We start from the raw sequence: 18,688 nt of genomic DNA, 5'->3' as shown, positions 1-18,688 counted from the left end.
AATGTACCCACGCACAAAGAATGTGTATTGGAGGGAAAATTAAAAACAGCACAGTTCTTCTTTACCATTCAATTGTCAAGTAAATGTTTCCCTAAGTTTGTTGGTTGTGTCTATCGGGGAATTACGAAAGGTAAAGTGTCTCTATGGCAAACCGGCTCGTGTTAGATTCCAATCTTGAGTAGGCTTCGTACGGTAGTCGAACCGCATCGTCGCATCCGAATCACGCCGTGAGTGACCAGCAAACGAAATGGCAAGAGTACGGTGTACGGTGTGTGCCACGATGGTATATAAACAATACTTGGCGCGAACCCTGATCAGTCGTATAGCGGCGGCCGTACCTGTCGCGACGGAATATAATGCACTGTATCACAACAAACTGAACGGAACCGGTTGTCCTTTTTCCGCATCTTTCGTTACTTCGCGTTCTCATTTACCTTAACCTTGCTCGCGTCCGTGACTCTTTTGTATCGACATTCGACGCAGCCCGATACAGAGTGAATATTCGCCTCTTTGTGAACAGAAGTGACCCCCTGCGATGTCGCACGACAATTTGGGATTTACATCGAGCACGGTTAGTGTGACATTGTACTTACGACGCTTACCTTATTGTGTTTCGACACTTTTCAACAGTGGCTCTTCTATAACTATCGTCCCAGAGGGCGGATCATTTCGGAGCGTTGATTTTTTCAATTTCTAGAATAGGGAGGCTATCGTAAATTTCGTGAAATGAAAGTTACGCAGCGTTCGTACTGTATGATGGCAGATATTTATTAGTTGTCTTAGATGTTGGCTTCGGTAGCTTTGTACTACATTTCCTCATATTTGAAACTTCATCGTCTACTGTTTACATGGTGTACGACATTGTTTAGCGAGAATTAACTGATATTTGAACGATCTCAAGCTTGGCAATATTATATTTCGTTACATTAATTACCGATACAGGAATACCTGTCGAAATTATATGCATGTATTTTCTTTCCTTCACGCGTTTTTTTTTTATATATTTTATTTTCGTTGCTAGATTAATTTTAGTTTCCTTTCATTCTCGTAATCTGAATACGACCTCGTCGAAGATTGGAAGTGTTTATTTTACCCCGTGCCCAGTTAGGTATACATTGTTCAGGTTACCGATAATGGTTATCGTTTATCAACATTATATTTCGTCTAACTTGATACGTGGTTACGTCACCGAGTTAATCGCCAATAATTAAATTTTGTTTCGACTAAATATCAAAGTAGAACAATAAACAATGTCGAGTCGAATCGTTCGTATGAATGTAATTCCTTCGACCGATCACGTTTGCTTTGTAAATAAATCTTAGGTTATCCATATTTACGTAACGTCTGGAAACGTGATCGAACACTAGATCGAAAGTAGCGTAGAAAAAAATTAATTGAATTTCCGATCGGCAAGCGTAGTTTCAATTAACTCGCAAGCAAATTCCAGTTTTCCTTCGTTCGGCTCGTATCGATAGGAATTACGCAACACGGATGCGATAAAGGTCCATTCGACTTCCGGTAATCGAACTCTTTCGGCGCGTACACCGCAGTTTCACGATACGCCGCGCACTTCGCTGTTATTTTCTTTAGAGAGCGAACTTTAATCGGGGAAGAGTGCGAGGCGGTTTCTTAAAACTAAACCGCGTAGACAGAAGTCATTTTCGTCTCGTTGCCAATTCGTCCGGTACACGCGAATAGCACTTTTGAAAGTATGTATAGATTCGTTTAATCATTCTTAGACACTGCGACAACAGAGTTCCGTATCCTTGAACACACAACGAAATTCAATGTAAACAAATACTTTGAAGAGTCGTTAACTCGAAAATCGCGACTAGTCAGTAACGGATTCTTTGCGCAAATATCATCTATTCTCATTAATAACGAGCCATTATTGATATCGTGTAGACTTTTGAAACACCCAGCTGTGCGCGCACACGTGCAATCAAGGAAGTTCGTTTAACCTACATTTCCGCGTAATCGAATATCGCCCATCCGTTCTGAAATAGGTAATTAACACTCGATCAGGGCTACCTGTATCGATTCGATCTGCACTTCGTAAGTCGAACCCACGATGATTTTCAGTCAATTTTCAACGCGAGAGACAATGTTGCGCGATAGTCTCGCAATCGCTGCGAAGTTGATCGATCGCAACTACATATCGCGTATCGCAGGGAAGGGAAAGTCCGTTGACCGAACGAAAAATTCTGGCGCGTTTGAAGGACGATATTGTATGAAACTGCGTACTATGCGGCGCCAATAATCGCTAGTGTAGGAAATTTACAGTTTTAATCGAATCAAGTTTTGTTTTCGAAAGGGATACTTCTCGAATTTCAAGTCTCCCTTTTTGAGATCGGAGAGGTCTACGTAGCGCTATAGTAGTATTGGAAAGCTACAGTTTTAATCGAATCAAGTTTTGTTTTCGAAAGGGATACTTCTCGAATTTCAAGTCTCCCTTTTTGAGATCGGAGAGGTCTACGTAGCGCTATAGTAGCATAGGAAAGCTACAGTTTTAATCGAATCAAGTTTTGTTTTCGAAAGGGATACTTCTCGAATTTCAAGTCTCTGATTTTTGAGATCGGAGAGGTCTTTGTAGTGTTCCGATAAAGTATCGGGCTGTTCAAAAATAATAAAGATGGAGAATATAGGCTATAGTCATTGGTCGATGTAACGATTAATTACGCGCTTTCATGTAATAAGTGGAAAAGTTCGGAAACTCGCGTTAGGGTAAATTGTGTACAGAAAATGATGAGGAATTCTTTAACCATCACTTGCAAAATGCAAAGTGCTTTAAATTATGTTTCACATCGACAGCTTAGTCACAAATGAACAGATAAAAATTATTCTTTGTTTTCTCGGTTACTGGACGATCGTCGTTATCTGCCCGAACGCAGTATCAAAATTATACCCTTCGTGGTAATTGCCTCGTGTTCGTGTCTTGTTCTTTTTCAAAAATATTCTCGAAAGTTTGAAAACAACGAAGACAGAAGCGTCAGGAACTTCGTATTCGTTTAGAAAATTTGAATGCAATATTCGAAAGGGTGTGCAAAGAAATCGTTGCAAGATGTGTTTCAATTCCAAAAACGTTTAATTTAAAAAATTCGAAATTTAAAGTTAACGTTCCACGTTCGTCCATACACAGTAACGAGTCAAACAGGAACATTAATGGTAGGGTGCGGAATGGTCCAGTGGGTAGAAACGTCGACGCATGATCTGAAAGTCCTGAGTTCGAATCCCCTCGTGACCCGTATCATATTTTTCAAAGGATTCTTGCATTATTAGTATCCCTCGCACGAATATAAAATCTACATGAACTTTAATAAGATCGTTTGTAAGGACTACGAATCCGCGGCATCGCGTGATCGAGACAGATCTCGCGTTACCGACCGTGCTTGATCCTCGAACGCGGGAAATTTGAACGCATCGCGTATTTATTCGCGGACTCTCGGCGAGAAAAGCACCAGGATTTTCTTTGAAACGATTAATAATCCATTTTCTGTCTTCGGGAAATTTACCTTGGCATCGAAAACGTATCTGGTGAAAAATAATTGCCCTCAATAACAATACTAGCCGCGATATCGAATGTTTGTAATGCGTTCCCATTTGCGTTGTCTTGTTTTCGAAGATCGTGCTACCTGATAATGGCTCGAGCACGCACTGAGGCCATCTTAAAGTCGTGGAACTTTTTAGGGTACACCCGATAACGGGCTGGAAATTTTTCATACGAAAGGGAGGATCCAACGATTCGATCCGCGAATCTTCTTTTACGGGGGTATCTGTTCTTGTCGAAGCAATTCAATGAAATCGACGAATCAACAATAAGCATCGCGAATCCATCAGCTCTGATACCCAGATAAACTTATTTCGAGTGTGGGTGTTAACCATTGACTGAATATTCATTAACTAATCGCTCGTTACCGAGGAACGTGATTAACGAATGTTTTACGAGTGAGTTCAATCGGCCCAGATCGATCTCTGCGATAAGAAGTAACGTTTTCGACTACGAAGCTCTCATGATTTCGAAGCAATAAATTGTTTCTCTGGTATAATAAATTTACAAGATATTTTAAGAACGAATTTTTGCAAGAAGGAAGGGAATGATTATTGGATTAAACAATTTATACGATCAGAGTTTATTGGTATCCGAGGGCTTAAAAGATGTTTAAGTATTTTCTATTATAGAAGCTACTGCTTCTAGTTGATAAGATAATACGTTTTATTTTCTACGCAAAGAATAATAAAAAAGATACGATCCTCTTCTTAGTTTTATTGGGTGTAGAAATTAATCCTGCGCCTTTTCGAACTAGACTTATCGACAAATATGCTTAAACATTCTTCAAGGAAGTGTCGTATATCTTTATTTTTAGTACGCCGATCCTATCAGCAAAAACGTGTAATTGTAGAAGAAGCGAAGGTATTCAATTTCTTCGGAAGATCGTTCATCTCTTCCCATTCAAATACTCGGAAGTAGTCTCTGAAATAGAAACCATATTATGAAAATATAAAAAAAACTCGAATTAAACTGGAAATAAAATTGTAATAGAGATTAAAAGAAACATGCTTCGAGTGTAACGAAGGAAAAAGTTATGAAGTCGTTCTACTTGAAACATTCTCTTTTATCATTCGCTCTTAATATCGTTGTAGTGTTTGCCGTGGCTCTTCAGTTATCGCAAACGTTACCTGTTAGAAAGCGCGATAGATCTTGGATGTTCTTGAAGTTCCCTCGGTTACGAGTTAGAAAACACGGGTAATTCGGTTAGACAGTCGTTGATTTTTGATACAATCGAACATTCTAGCCTTGTCTCAGTACAATGTTCACGTACTCCTACGCACTTGCTAACCAGGTATTTCGGCGTTAATAAAAAGGCTCGTTCGTCGAGTTTATCTTGCTGATAACGGTGATGGCATTCGTCGACGATTACGTCAATTGGATTGTCTTTTCGACCGATACATTTTTGCTCGTATTACGGTAATACGTTAGAACCAAACGAAAAGAATATGCAAATTCATGAAAATGACGGTGATTGTTAGTAAACTTACAAAGAAAGTAACGCAACATTTTTCAACAATACGTTAGAATAGGAATCGGTATTAGAATTCTTTAATATTTCTTACCGCGTGTTCTTTCGTATTATTTTTGTCTGTTTCGATATTTTTCCTTTACTTTCAATTAACAATTTTGTATCTACATTTTGAGTAACTATATTTGACTGAAAATGAGAGCTGTTTGAATAATATTACCCAAAAACGTTCACCAACGTTTTGCAACAACAGTGACGAATGGCTTTTGCAATTAATGGGAAGCGAATATCGATTGTTAAGAAGAGCAATCGAGATTTGTCTGCGATTCACCGGTCAGACACCGTGAAATAACTTTCTATTTGGTTGGCCAATTCCTGATATTTTATTATTCGCAAGAAACGCAGCACGCTTCGTCGCCCTTTTTCTTGGGCAACAAACAAATCGCCTCGAAGGCTCGCCACTTCATTAGAAAGTACGCATAAACGATTTTTAAACAGAACGTACCCGAGTAAAATCACTCTAACTAACAGAAAACACAGAAACAGTCCACGTACTCGCGTGGATAATAGATTCATCGCGTTTGTAACTCCATTGCATTCCTGTTGCGCAGTCATTTGTGCCATTGCAAGACAATTTTCGAATGCTTCTCTTTAAAACTGTACAATTTTTCATTTTCCAACAGTTTCAATGGCATATTTCTAATCTGTAAAATTGCTTTGCTAGAACAGTTGTCGCAGAGTTAAGCCAAGTGCATTCCAAGCATAGATAAAAGATGTTTTAGCATAAAATTCCAATATTTTTCCTGCTACGTAGAATAAGGCGAATTACATTCGATAAGTTATGTTTAGCTGTTCGCTTTAAAAGTCTACCACTAATAGCTGGAACGTGCTTCTGCTTTTCGAGAGAGTTTACCGAACGTGTGACACCAGAAATTGGAAAAAAAATAATTACTAAAATAACGGTAGGAAATCAGCGAAGTTATTAGATATAGAAATGATTGAAACTGGAGTTGTGAACGATCGAATATAAAGGCACAGAAATATTGTTTGTTTACAGTATTAATCAGCGTGCCTGGCTATTTCTATAGCAAACACGGGAACATTATTTTGTCCTCTTGGATGCCAATCAATTAGTTTCTATTTTCGCTCGCTGAAAGACTCTATTGGCTCGCGCAGGAATTAGAATCCGCGACGCAGAGAATATTGTTCCAGGAAGACCGTGGCTCGTTTCGCGAGATTTCCGGTTCGCTGGTATCATAGACAGCGATTACTTGATGTTAAAATTGCTAGATGTCCTCCTCTCGCGTTTCTCGGCTGATCTAATTAAGCCTTGGCGTAACGCGTCACTTTTGACACGACGTCTTTGAGCGATGAATATACACCTTGAAACACCAGCTCTCCTTTTCTCCGAGAAAATAAACGGTTCAGACGTTTATTAGGTGAGCGGTCCCAAGACGTGGTGGGGATAGCCACGCGACACTTAGGCAACATTCGCTGTTTATGGTCATCGATTCCGACCTTTTGCGACGCTTGCGAAAATATTCTTTCCATCGGGAAGCTTCTCGAAAGCAAATTGGAACGAGAGATCGGAGATTCGAGACTCGTGATATTTGTTCGGTGGCAGAGCAAAGATCAACCGCGCTGATACGAGGATTATCCTGCAGCTTTCGACGACTTACGGCAAGGGAAAAATGGGAATTAAAAGCTCTCAAGGTGGTTTTAGTTTATACGCGACTTCGATCGAATTCTCGCTTATCGAGGGAGATGAAAAATCGTTTGATTTTTAATGTAATCCTAACTCGAGTTATTATGTGTGTCAACCGAACGCCTATGTTTTGAGGTATTCGCCCATTACTCGTTCGATTCGACGGTTCGACGAGCTTTTGGCAAACGGTCTAGGAAACCACAACCGTGTTTAACGCGCGCGTTAACGCTTATTTCATAATTGTCGACTTTTTTTTTTTTCGTCGTCGCACAATGTCCCGTCATCTTTTCCACGAACAAAACAATAACAGACGGTGTTTTCGGTCTTGCCTGATTCTCGCAAAATGACTGAAAGTTTACACAGTTTGCACGAACGATATAATAACCGGCGATGTATAAATTATACAATTAAATTCCTGGAATTCGGATTCGTTGTTTAATATTGCTTCGCTTGAAATAATAGGAAGATAGAAAGACAAAAGAGAAAAATAATACAGAGATTAAATATGTGATTCACTACGCGCGATATACGAAGCAAAGTTCAACGAAATAAATGTTCAATGTACAGAGTTTACAAGTACGGAAACTTTGTCCAACAGTCAGGAATATCGTCGATGAGCGATTAATAACAATAATGACTAGGTCAAGCGTCGGTTATATAAGAGATTAGTAACAGCAATAATTTAATTCGTTTGTCAGCGATTAACAGGTCTCAATGACATCGACTTTGTCATTGGGAATCGTTAATCATCGAGGCGCAGCGTAAATTAAATTATTACGTGGATGGAATATCGAAGTAGCACGGTTCGTTCTTTATATTTACGTCTAGGTAAATACGTTTCTTTGAATTTGATAATTAATTCCGTTTCTTTGAATTTGATAATTAATTCCGTTTCTAGAGAGCTACCTTGATTCATCCTGTTTGGAATTCCTTCGTGACATTCCTGTCATTACCGATAAATGACGGTGTAACGCGGATGTTTGCGAAAATTGTATCTTTCATGGAAAACAGAAACACGATACGGAACATACTCATGGATTCCAGGATATTTCGCTTGGATCGATAAGGATTGCCATCGATCGTGCTTCAACATTTGAATCGTTCTCTTATTAATAACATTTACAATTCGAGTATTTTGTCTGAAATTCGCGGCTGGATTATCGTTTCAAGAACGTTCTTTATCGAGGTGTCGAGAGAAGGTGTTCGAACCTTTTCGCTAATTATACGTTGCAAACAGTTCGACGTAGCAGTGTCGCGCCAGTAGATACAGACACTCTTGATCAGCCAGACGGAGCTATACTTTGCATGTTCAGTGATGCGGCAGTACCATCTGTCTGGCAGAATAGTCGAGGAGCATTTTGTTGAAAATTCAAACTACGTACACGGTCCCATAAAAATAATGTCTCGTGACTTTTCTCATGTCAGCGTCAATTTTCACAAAATTTTATCATTTCCACGCGTCTATATTTAATATCGATAATCACGGAAACTTCTATAAATATGTATGTCCCGAGATAACAATTTTTTCCACGATGAAAAAAAAAAGCTCCGGAAGCGATGCCCTGTAAAAATAGGAAGATTCACAAGCAATTATTCCCTCAGTTATCGATAGCGCTCGATAATTACTGCAATAAAGCAAACGATCGTTTCTCCGAACGTCATAAACAGATCGACTGGCTCGGTAGCCTCGCCACGTGCGGCCAGGTGATCTCCTTCGGTCGTCGTTCTTTATTTTTTTTATCGTACCGACAATTTTCACGCGATAACCACCGTTAAATCTCGATAACGTTGGGGTTTACGACACGCGTCTACGGATCTCTGTAAACGGAAAATCCCATTTGTGGCGGGGAACAGAGGGAGCTTGGGACCGCCAGCTGCGGAGATGGAAATATTTGCTCGTATGAGATCACTGCGCGACGGATCTTTCATAACACTTTCGCGGCTCGATTGTACAGAGCGCGTGGCGCAATAATAGTTTACTACGGCAATAAAAATATCGAAATTGGCCGTCAATGCCGTTTAATCGATCGTCGGCATCCGACTCGTCTCGATACAGGACGCGCAAAATGTTCCTGAACACGTGTTAACGGTCATTTTATTTGAAGGGAACACGTGAAAGAGTTCCGTTGTTGCGGAGCTGCGTTTTGGAGAATCGAACATACACGAGGTGGGTGTAGGAATTAATTCTGGACCTTTCTCTGGTGAATCACCATTTATTTGGAAGGTTAATAATTTCACGTAACAAAATGCCGTGTAAATATCCTTGTTTAATCTGCACTTATAAACAATCGAATGTAAAGGAACAGGATCAATTTCCACGGGTAATTTCTATATTTGGAACGACTCGATTTCGCGAGAATAGGGGAATTAAAGGGAAGTTGAGCATCGAGGGCGATGTATGTCGTATACATTCGCGGAGTTTTAGTATCCTCGAATTAGTTTCTCCCATCACGTATGTGTACACGTCGCGAGCACGTTCCTATCGACAGGCAATCTTGTGGCTCGCTCGTAATCATCGGTATGCTTGGTTTAGCGCTCATCATTCCGGTTACCATTCATCTTCGACCGTGAATCGCGGCCTGACGAAGAGTTTTTCCGATGGCGATGGCCACGGAGGATCGTGTTTGCGTCTCTATTCCGACGCGCCGTGCCTCGTTCGCTGATTTTTATCAGTCGCAGGATACGCGATCCGTCGTCCGTCAAATGGAAGTTAATCTTCGACGGGGTAATTTAATGCGTTTGCGTTAATGAGGCAATTGTACGTGCAAATCGTGAAATTTATTAGACGGAAAAAGAGAAACGCGAGACATCCTCCTTTTCAGCGTCGAATTGGAGAGTAATTGATGAGTGGTTTATCAGAGGACGGACATAATTAACGATCGTATTGTGTAAGAGGTTGAATTTAATACGCAGATAGTCGACGCGATGATTGTGTTGTAGGATTGTATTGTAGGTACTTGGAAACGTTTTATAGAAAATGAAACTGTAGTTCGAATGTTATTTATACAAAACAAAAAAAATATATATATATACAAGTTACTAATAGACTATTTCTTTTTTTTTCAGAATGTTCTGGACGCCAAGAAATGGACTGCGTCGACCAAGAGTCAAAATGGGTACGGTATTTTTTTCCAAAATAGCATCGTTTTTTTTTTTTTTTATATTATGTCGGAAATAATATGTAATTAACGTAGTAATATTTAGCGATCGCTAATCCTCGAATTGATATTCAGTTTCGAGCCAGGACGCAACCGAGGGAACGTCTACGTCCTAGAGCTCGAGGACAAGAACAAGAAGAGCGTGCAGGTGTACGAGGAAGACTACGATCCGTATAATCACAGAGAGGTCGAGCATCCCACGACGTGAGTTTCAAATTAATCTCTCGTTCTACCTGTCTCCTCCTTGAATACACCAATTTCTTCATTTCCCCTTTCCTTCGCTTTCCTCGGATATCCACCGGCGTAACCATTCCTCGAAATGAAACATAAAAATGTAAACCAGATACATTCGCGAGGATTTGCATAATGACGTACGCTGCACGCATGCGAGACGGCCTATCGTTTATTCCGACCGCGTTTCTCTGGACACAAATTACACGGTAATTCGTCGCGGCGATTAGTCATGAAGCGGAAGAGTAAGATTGTCCTCCGTGAAACCGCCGTCGGTTCGAGAAACCGCGGAGACTAGCGTTATCGTCACGGAATGATAATAAAATGTCACGATGCGTGGAGGAAGGGGTCCAAAAACGGGCTACCGCTTTCGTTTGGTACCTGCTAGTCTACCTGTATTTAGACACTAGCACGTTTTTGGACCTCTACTGGAATCATGCTCTACTGGAATCGTGCTATTGGAAACCTCCGAGGAATCGTACACGTTTACAAATTTTACGCTCCGATAAGTTCGTCATGTGTCATTCGGTAAAGTTGATAAAGTTTGCTAGATTCGCGATGTCTCATCAGGAGAGACATCCGAGTGCAAAGGGTTAATTGGTCCTCGACGACGATCGTTTCAGGAGCGCCGAGACGTTACTCCACTTGCTGAAGGGCAGTTTGGGTACGGGAATCCTCGCGATGCCTAGAGCTTTTCACAACTCGGGCTACGCTGTTGGTATAGTGGCCACCATAATCATAGGTCTGCTCTGTACTTACTGCATACGAATTCTCGTCACCTCGCAATACGAGCTCAGCAAAAGGAAAAGGGTTCCGTCGCTGACCTACCCTGCGACAGCGGAAGCTGCCCTCATGGAGGGCCCAGCGCCCTTCAGGTGTTGCGCCAAAGCCTCTGTGTAAGTCCATCGAATATATATTTTTATAATTCTTTTAAATATCCACTACAGCATATTCATGAGACTTGGGTTTGTTTACAGACACGTAATAAACGTGTTCCTGATGATATACCAATTGGGGAGCTGCTGCGTGTACACCGTATTCATCGCCACGAACTTGAAGATGGTGAGTACAATTGCTTAATCAATCGTTCTCTTGTAGAACAATCCCAGAACTCGTCCTAGAACTTTAATCTACAGAGAAAGTGTTAAAAATTGAACGCAATTGCTGTATTTAGAGATAGAGAAGATGTTATTAGATACATCTGTTTGTACACAATGTTTTAGTCTTCCTTCCCCATCGTTATATCCCATCGAGTCGCTACCTCTCCTATCGAACTCCTTCGATAATTATTCCTCGCCGTTATGCGAGAACTCCACATAGCAGAACGTCGGAATAGAGCGCATGAATAAAGAAGACTCGTACGATAAAGGTTCCAGCAGAAAACCAAATCGCTAAGATGTATTCCTCCAGATTCTTTAGGTCACTTTCGTGATTAGCAGTACAGTCGTCGGCATTTATTTGTTCAATCCGTCGCAAGAACAGCCTCGCTGCTCTTATTAACCGCGTTAATCCGGTTTTTACCGCGAAAGAGACCCACTCGAACGACCGCGGCTGTAGACCGTGTGGGCAGAGGAAAAGGAGCATGTAGGTCAGGGAAACACGCGGCGCGAGGAATAAACGATTAAACGGCGCAACGAACGCCAAGCGATGCCAAGTCAAGGTGATGATACGCGTACACGGCCAGGTTCGTTGACATTTCGTCAGGGAGAGGATGTGACCGTCCGTTGAAGACTTATTTACGAGGACACTAGCCGTTTCGGTCGTCGTCACGACCACAGTCTACTAAATATCCACCGAATACTGAGCTACGACCGTGTGCCACCTCGGAAACGGCCACAGGTACTTCCTCCAAGCTCGATCGCAGCTTTGGACCACCGTTTTCTGTTAGAAAAAGCATATTTCCTCTCGAAGTCTCTCCTAGGTCCGCGATAGCTGCTAGCAGCATGTGTGTATTCCACGTTTGCAATTGTATCGATGACAGGACAATATTCGAGACGGAGAATTTTTGTATAATTTATCGAAGCTTTCGAATCTCAAAAGAGTGTCGAATCCCATGCGCGAGGTTATACGTTAACCCTTAAATGCCCTAAGTTTCAAATTTCAGACCGGACTTTTAAATCAAATTATTATTGATTCGTTTTTAATATTTGGCTGTATGTATGTTACCATTGCATAACGTTCTGTTGAACAAATTGAAAAAAATAAACGTCAACTGTTAAAATTGTTGAAATAGTAGGTACATTGATATTTTTTGAAAATTTAATTTGGAAAATCAAGCTTCTAAGGGTTAATATCACATTTCTACAAGAAGGATACGAAAGACGAGGCAAGACTGAGAAATGTTACAATTCGTACCGCCATTATTTGCAGCAAATTATGGCAAGTTTGTAAACTTTGCGAAGGTATTGAGTCAGAGATACGCTTACTTTTTTACAATTATTTCTGTATGAGTCACGATTTACGCGTTGGTCAACCGTCCACGGAAACTGGCGAGGACCAACCAGCGAATGATTCATCGAAATTTCGTTGTTTCGAAAATGAAGAAGGAAACGAAAATTCTGCACGAAGTACTTGATATTCAGTGCATCGTGCAGTGTCTTCAAAGAACAAAGAACCGCCTATTGGAGAATCGGAAGGACTCGCGAGACTTGTCATAAATCTCGAGGAAAAGGTCGTTTCTAGTCGCTCGAGTCGGCTTCGTTTCGCTCGGATGTCCCTCAACAACGAATGATCGTTCCAGGGAATTATGCTCGCGTTGGTTCAACCCGCTCCACCGTGTCGATTTTCACCTAGAAACGAGTCCTTGTAGATGCAAATTATTACAGACGAGTTAACTCTGTCAAGCTCAGTTCATGGTAAACATTTACATTTCAATTCGCTTCCGATATGAATATCAACGTTGAAACTACCGAGCCAAGTACTCGAAATTTTTGTCTCAAGCCTCTCGATTATATATTTAGACATTTGAGGTGTGCAACCGATCTGTAACCAACGCAAGCATAGTATAGAAATGGTAGCTGCTAGAATTTGAATCGAGGCTCAATTCGGTTCCAAATTGGTAGAGAGTTAATTGCTATTATCTCTTCGTTTGCTTTAGTCGTGGCAATCGATTACATAATTGATGGTACGCGTAATTACGCACGAGGAAAATAGCTGACAAACCGGGAGCCAACCAGTTTGGAAACTGGACGAAGAGGACCGTGTCAGCGTCGGTTCAGCCAGGCGTTGGAACGCGTGGCGTACTACGCAATGTAATGGATAGTTAGCGGCACAGTTACGACACCTGTTATTACGCCAAGCGGATAGAGAATGTGGATGCAACTGTTCGCGAAAACCTGAATTCAGTAAAGTGAACGCGAGGGAACGTATCGATCCTCTGAGACTTTTACGAGAGGACCATGACCCCCTCCTGCTCGCTCGACAATGTTGATTCTGATTCATTGGCGCGTTTAGAAGCAGAAGAACACTCGTTCGACGAGTTTCTAGACACTGAACAACCGAAGCCTGTGTTTACTTTCATAGAAATTCTTTCGTGCAATTTTATTTAATGTAGGATCCGTTCCAGGTCTCAAGCATAGCTTTCGTGAACATTTGTACGAAGCTGAAATTTTGATACGATTGGAAACAATATACTCTAAGATTTTTCACAGTATTCGTCGTTGCGACCTTATCAGAATTTAGAAATCTTGTCCAGATTTATTTTCTTTGTTGAATAAGTTTGTTAAATTCCTTGTGAACATCCACGGCAAGAATTCACCCATTCAATTTACATAAATAATTGAAGGATATAGAAAAGAAGAAAAAGATGCAATAACACGTGATAACGCGTGATAACATGTTGACGATAATGACGCAAGGTGTTCAGTTGATCAAATTATACGGTTCCCAGTTCCCCCATGGCGATTAAATGTCAATCACGTTTGCCCGCGTGTAATTTCCAACGCAAAAAGAATCACAGGGATGATTTCCCAGTCTATGAAGGTGGTCCACGCTGCCGCACTGTAATATTTTCGTCTCGTTGCATAACCGCACGCGCGCTGACCGATTCGAATCGGTTCGATCTGGTTATGACGGGAAAGGAGGTGTAATTTTGTGTGTGTATGTGTGTGTGTGTGTGTGTATGACGCAAAAAGTTTCATGCTCGGAACAATTTTTCCGGCTAGGAAACATGGTCGTTCGTACGAACAGAAGTCGAACCGGTTTCACGTCGAATCGGGATGACGAACATCTTTGATCGATTGTTATTCGATGGGAAGAACCGGTCCTTAAATCACAGAAGCTTAGAATTTCGTCTCTATTTGTCTCCGGTATAACTTTCTTAATTGTGTATATTTTTCTAGAGACTTGGGTTCATTCTACAGCCGAACGATCGGTACCGAGGCTACCAAGAAAAGAATTTTTATTTCACTCTATATTTGAATCTCTCTATTCCCGAAAGAAAACTTGTACATTTTTTAAAAGAGAAGCGATCCAAAAATCGGCTTTCTACGGGAATGTAAAAACGGTCGCGTCGTAATTGAAGTTACCGCAGCAACAAATAGTGGAAAGCAATGCCACACCTCGTGAATTTCATTAACGTCGTCGTTGCTCGTTTCAGGACTAACACGATTCTAGACACGATTGTGTTTCTTCCACCAACTGCCCTTGTAATCCGATTAAGGTGTTCTGCCCTCTTAATCGTGCATCCTGTGCCGTAGCGTGAATCAGAATAGAGAGAGTGAACGATCCATCACGGTCGTGGCGTCAATTAAAAATGAGATATACCGAAAATGGAATGTCTGAAGGCGGTCTAGACAGCTAAAGAGGCGTTTCGAAGCGGTTGGCTTCTCCATTTGGCATGTCATCGACGATGACGAACGCCTTTATCATCGACATCTTAACGGAGATTTAACGAAACGTTTCGTCGATCGATTATTTGCAACATTCGACGGTTCGATGTGCTGTTCCGTCGGTGACGTGACTATGTTCTCTGTATTGTCACTACTTGGACACAGTACTACCATCGACGCGATAATTGAACAACACTAGATTTACAAAGCACGATCATTTCGACTCGTTCGACATTGTAGAGATAATGATGTTCATAATATTGTAGAGAGTCAAATAAGAATACGAAACGTAGAGTACGGGATTGGTCGCATAGACAAAGCGGTCGACTGTGGATCCAAGGATCGTTATTTCCTTTAGACTCCTACGATGTCATATGCATAGTCTTGAAATATAAACGCGATCAAAGAGTTCTCAGAAAGCAACCTATAAAAGAAAGAAAAAAAAGGAAAGGATGTAATGCAGCAAAGATACTTTGAAACTTTGTGAACCTAGAGTTAAACCTTCCTTAACCTTCCTTAACTTACGTTCACCGCGTTACTACATCGATCGTATTACGTCCGATGCGTGCAGAATCTACTGGTCCATCGACTGTTAAGTCGAGCGTGGTATTACGTTGGTGGTAGTACGTCGAGCGAGTTATTACGTCGACCCTGCTACGTCGAGGCTATTACCAAGTTTTACTGTTGTTTATGGCGGCGCGTGGAGCATGACAATAGCCGACACGTAGAGCAACCACGTCCATCAGGAGCAGGTTGTTACGTACCTGGTCGCACAGAACGCTCCGCGAGGCGCGTTCGCGTTTAATCAGCATAATCTGACTAGAATTGCATCGTACGAAACGCATTACGTGAGCCGCGTTTTATACTCGATTAACGAAACCGTGGAATTACGTCGCGGTCGTGTGCGCCAGGCTGATCGACGCGTGATTAAACGCGCTCCCAATACGGTTAGGCGGTTTTCCGTACGCCCTTCGCCTCGAGGAAAGCGAATTGAGAGCTGGCTTGCAGCAGGATTTCGATACGCATGTCGAATACTTAATTCTTAACGTACTCGCGACGCAAACGATGGCGTACCACGTTGGTGTAATTTAATTAGATTCCAGATTCTTTTTTCTTTTCTAGCGACTAGTCGCTTGGAGGCAATTTCTCCAATTTCATCTGAAAGATAGAAGCGTCCTTTTTCCGCAGACAAATTGTTCAAGGATTGATAGGCACGATAGGATACAAAAAAAAAAAACAAAAAATGACAAACGCTCGCGCTTCAGCGATTACGTCACATTTACGTAACGACAAAGCCTGAGTGCAGCCAGATCGTAAATGGTACGCGTTAAAATATGCCTCGGTTCATTTCCGGCCGTCCTTGAATTAGGAGTATAACGGAGACGATATCGATGATCTCTCGAGGTCGATAAAGATCGTTTAGACCGTTGTTAGTGTCGTGACTAGTTCCTCGAGCGATTCGTTGAGCTAGGCGGAAAATCTTCTCGTTCGCTTCGTAAATGTCGTCTTGATTTCGTTGGAATTAATGTTACGTTAAGTTCCACTTTCGATAGTAAGCGACACTTATATTCGAATGACGCAAGACAGTTCAAACTTTAATCCGTTTTCACTTTTAGGATAATTACCTTTTACGCTGAATTTAATTTCTACGATAAATGACACGCGTCCCTCTGAATTGCAGGCATTGGATTCTTATCTACCCGAGATCGACTTGAGATTGTACATGCTGGCGATCCTGTTGCCCCTGATCCTCGTCAATTGGATCAGGAACCTCAAGTTCTTGGCTCCGTGCTCGACGATCGCGAACGGCATCACGTTCGCCAGTTTCGGTATAATATTGTATTATATCTTCAGAGAGCCATTGTCCTTCGAAGATCGCCAGCCGATCGGGAACGTTCAGGACTTCCCGCTCTATTTTGGCACCGTGCTCTTCGCTCTCGAGGCCATAGGCGTGGTGACTAATTTACAACTGACTTACAACTATCAGAAATGATTCCCGAGGAATAGTTTCGGTCCTTGAAATTATTCCAAGTAGCTAAGAGCGATCCTAACGTTGTCAACCATTGATTTCAGATAATGCCACTGGAGAACGAGATGAAGGCACCGAAGAACTTCATCAAGTCCTTCGGGGTGCTCAACATTGGAATGGGCACCATCGTAGTTCTGTACACCGCTATAGGATTCTTTGGATACATACGTTACGGTAGCGCTATTCAGGGCAGCATTACCTTCAGCCTGAACGAGCCTCTGCCGCTCGCGAAGAGCGTCCAGATCCTCCTGGCGGTGGCCATCTTCTTCACGCATCCTATCCAGTGCTACGTGGCCATCGACATCGTCTGGAACGAATACATGGCACCGATGATGGAGAAGAACTCGCACAAAATCTTGTGGGAGTACGTCGTCAGGACCGTCCTAGTCCTTGTCACGTGTAAGTGTATCCACATTCGTCACATATGGGGACGTTCATTTAGGGATGAAATAAATTCATTCTAAAAGTGAGGTGTTAGCAAAAATTAAACTGGATAGGATTGGTAAATTCTAAAGGTGTCACAAAAATAAATACCACCACAAATATTGGATCGCACCATTTCTGATAGGTACAGAAAAATAATTTAGTCCTATAAGAATTCTCGCGATTGTTACTCTAACGGTTAACGCGATACCAAGTTTCTCTTCTTGCATTTTTCAGTCTTGCTGGCCATAGCAATCCCGCAGTTGGAACTCTTCATCTCCCTGTTCGGTGCTCTGTGCCTGTCCGGGCTGGGTCTAGCTTTTCCAGCGATTATTCAGACCTGCACGTTCTGGAACGTGCACGATCGCACGGAGAGGATGCTGATGGTGGCGAAGAACATGTCGCTGGTCCTGTTCGGGCTGCTGGGCCTGGTAATCGGAACGTACACGAGCCTCCGTGACATCATCGCGAGCTTCTCTTGAGGTACTCGTCCGCGTAAGTCGACGAGGAGATCACGAACGGCGGCGATCGTGAACGAGGCGAAGAAAATATTAGGATAGGCGTTGCTCCCCGGGGGAAGAACGCGGCAATGTGATACATAGCGAGGATTCGTCACCGCAAGAGTACCTAACGAATGGGTCTGGATTCTTCGGACGAAGATCTTGCTCCCTTTCGAGGACGTATTTCATAAATACGCCTCGCGTCGTGCGATATGGGACGAGCTGGGTCCCGTTTCGAGAGCACAGGAAGAGGAAGAGGACGACGCGCCAACGTGCGCGTCACGATCGGCGAATTCTGGAGATGATGTTTCAACGAAGTCAAGTTCGCCTACTGACAAGGAACTGTTTTTATCCGTTTGTTACAGCCGTGATTTGGATTGGAATCATGGGATCAAGGGATTGGCACTCGGATGAAATGCGAGCGAGCTTTCGATGTATCTTGATTGGTTTAGAACGAAGGAATTAAGTCATCTATTCATGTACATAGACGACGTCGTAGCGGAATCAAGATAGAACCACGCCGTGAACGTTGTGCTCGAGCAATAATGTCTGTCCAATCTTTGGACTAAACGAGAACTTTTATTATTCTTGTCCATCGTTCGAGCTTTCAGTTCGACAATGCGTGACGCGCGTTTCACGAGATCGTCGTACACTTATCGATACTTTGCCACGGGCAAAGGGTCAGATACTCGCAATCATCTCAACCTAAGATAGTCAGTACCATTCACCATTACGTTAATTTTAATAAAATGATCTGTTTAGTGTTTTATATAGACACGTAGCACGTGACTATAA

General features: G+C 42.1%; 1 protein-coding gene across 1 annotated transcript; it reads left to right on the top strand.

The window, feature by feature from the left end:
* The first annotated feature begins 298 nt into the window (after positions 1–298).
* Positions 299–18,666, top strand: LOC128880608 (proton-coupled amino acid transporter-like protein CG1139). Its single transcript, XM_054130872.1, has 8 exons — positions 299–571; positions 9,790–9,839; positions 9,957–10,085; positions 10,736–11,008; positions 11,090–11,174; positions 16,623–16,895; positions 17,015–17,369; positions 17,631–18,666. The coding sequence occupies exons 1-8, from the start codon at positions 536–538 to the stop codon at positions 17,873–17,875; spliced, it is 1,446 nt and encodes a 481-aa protein (XP_053986847.1). The 5' UTR covers positions 299–535; the 3' UTR covers positions 17,876–18,666.
* Positions 18,667–18,688: the final 22 nt, after the last annotated feature.

Source organism: Hylaeus volcanicus, chromosome 8 (assembly GCF_026283585.1).
Source record: "Hylaeus volcanicus isolate JK05 chromosome 8, UHH_iyHylVolc1.0_haploid, whole genome shotgun sequence".
Taxonomy (NCBI): domain Eukaryota; kingdom Metazoa; phylum Arthropoda; class Insecta; order Hymenoptera; family Colletidae; genus Hylaeus; species Hylaeus volcanicus.
Note: the sequence above shows the minus strand (reverse complement) of the source record. Positions and strands in the feature narration are given on the sequence as shown.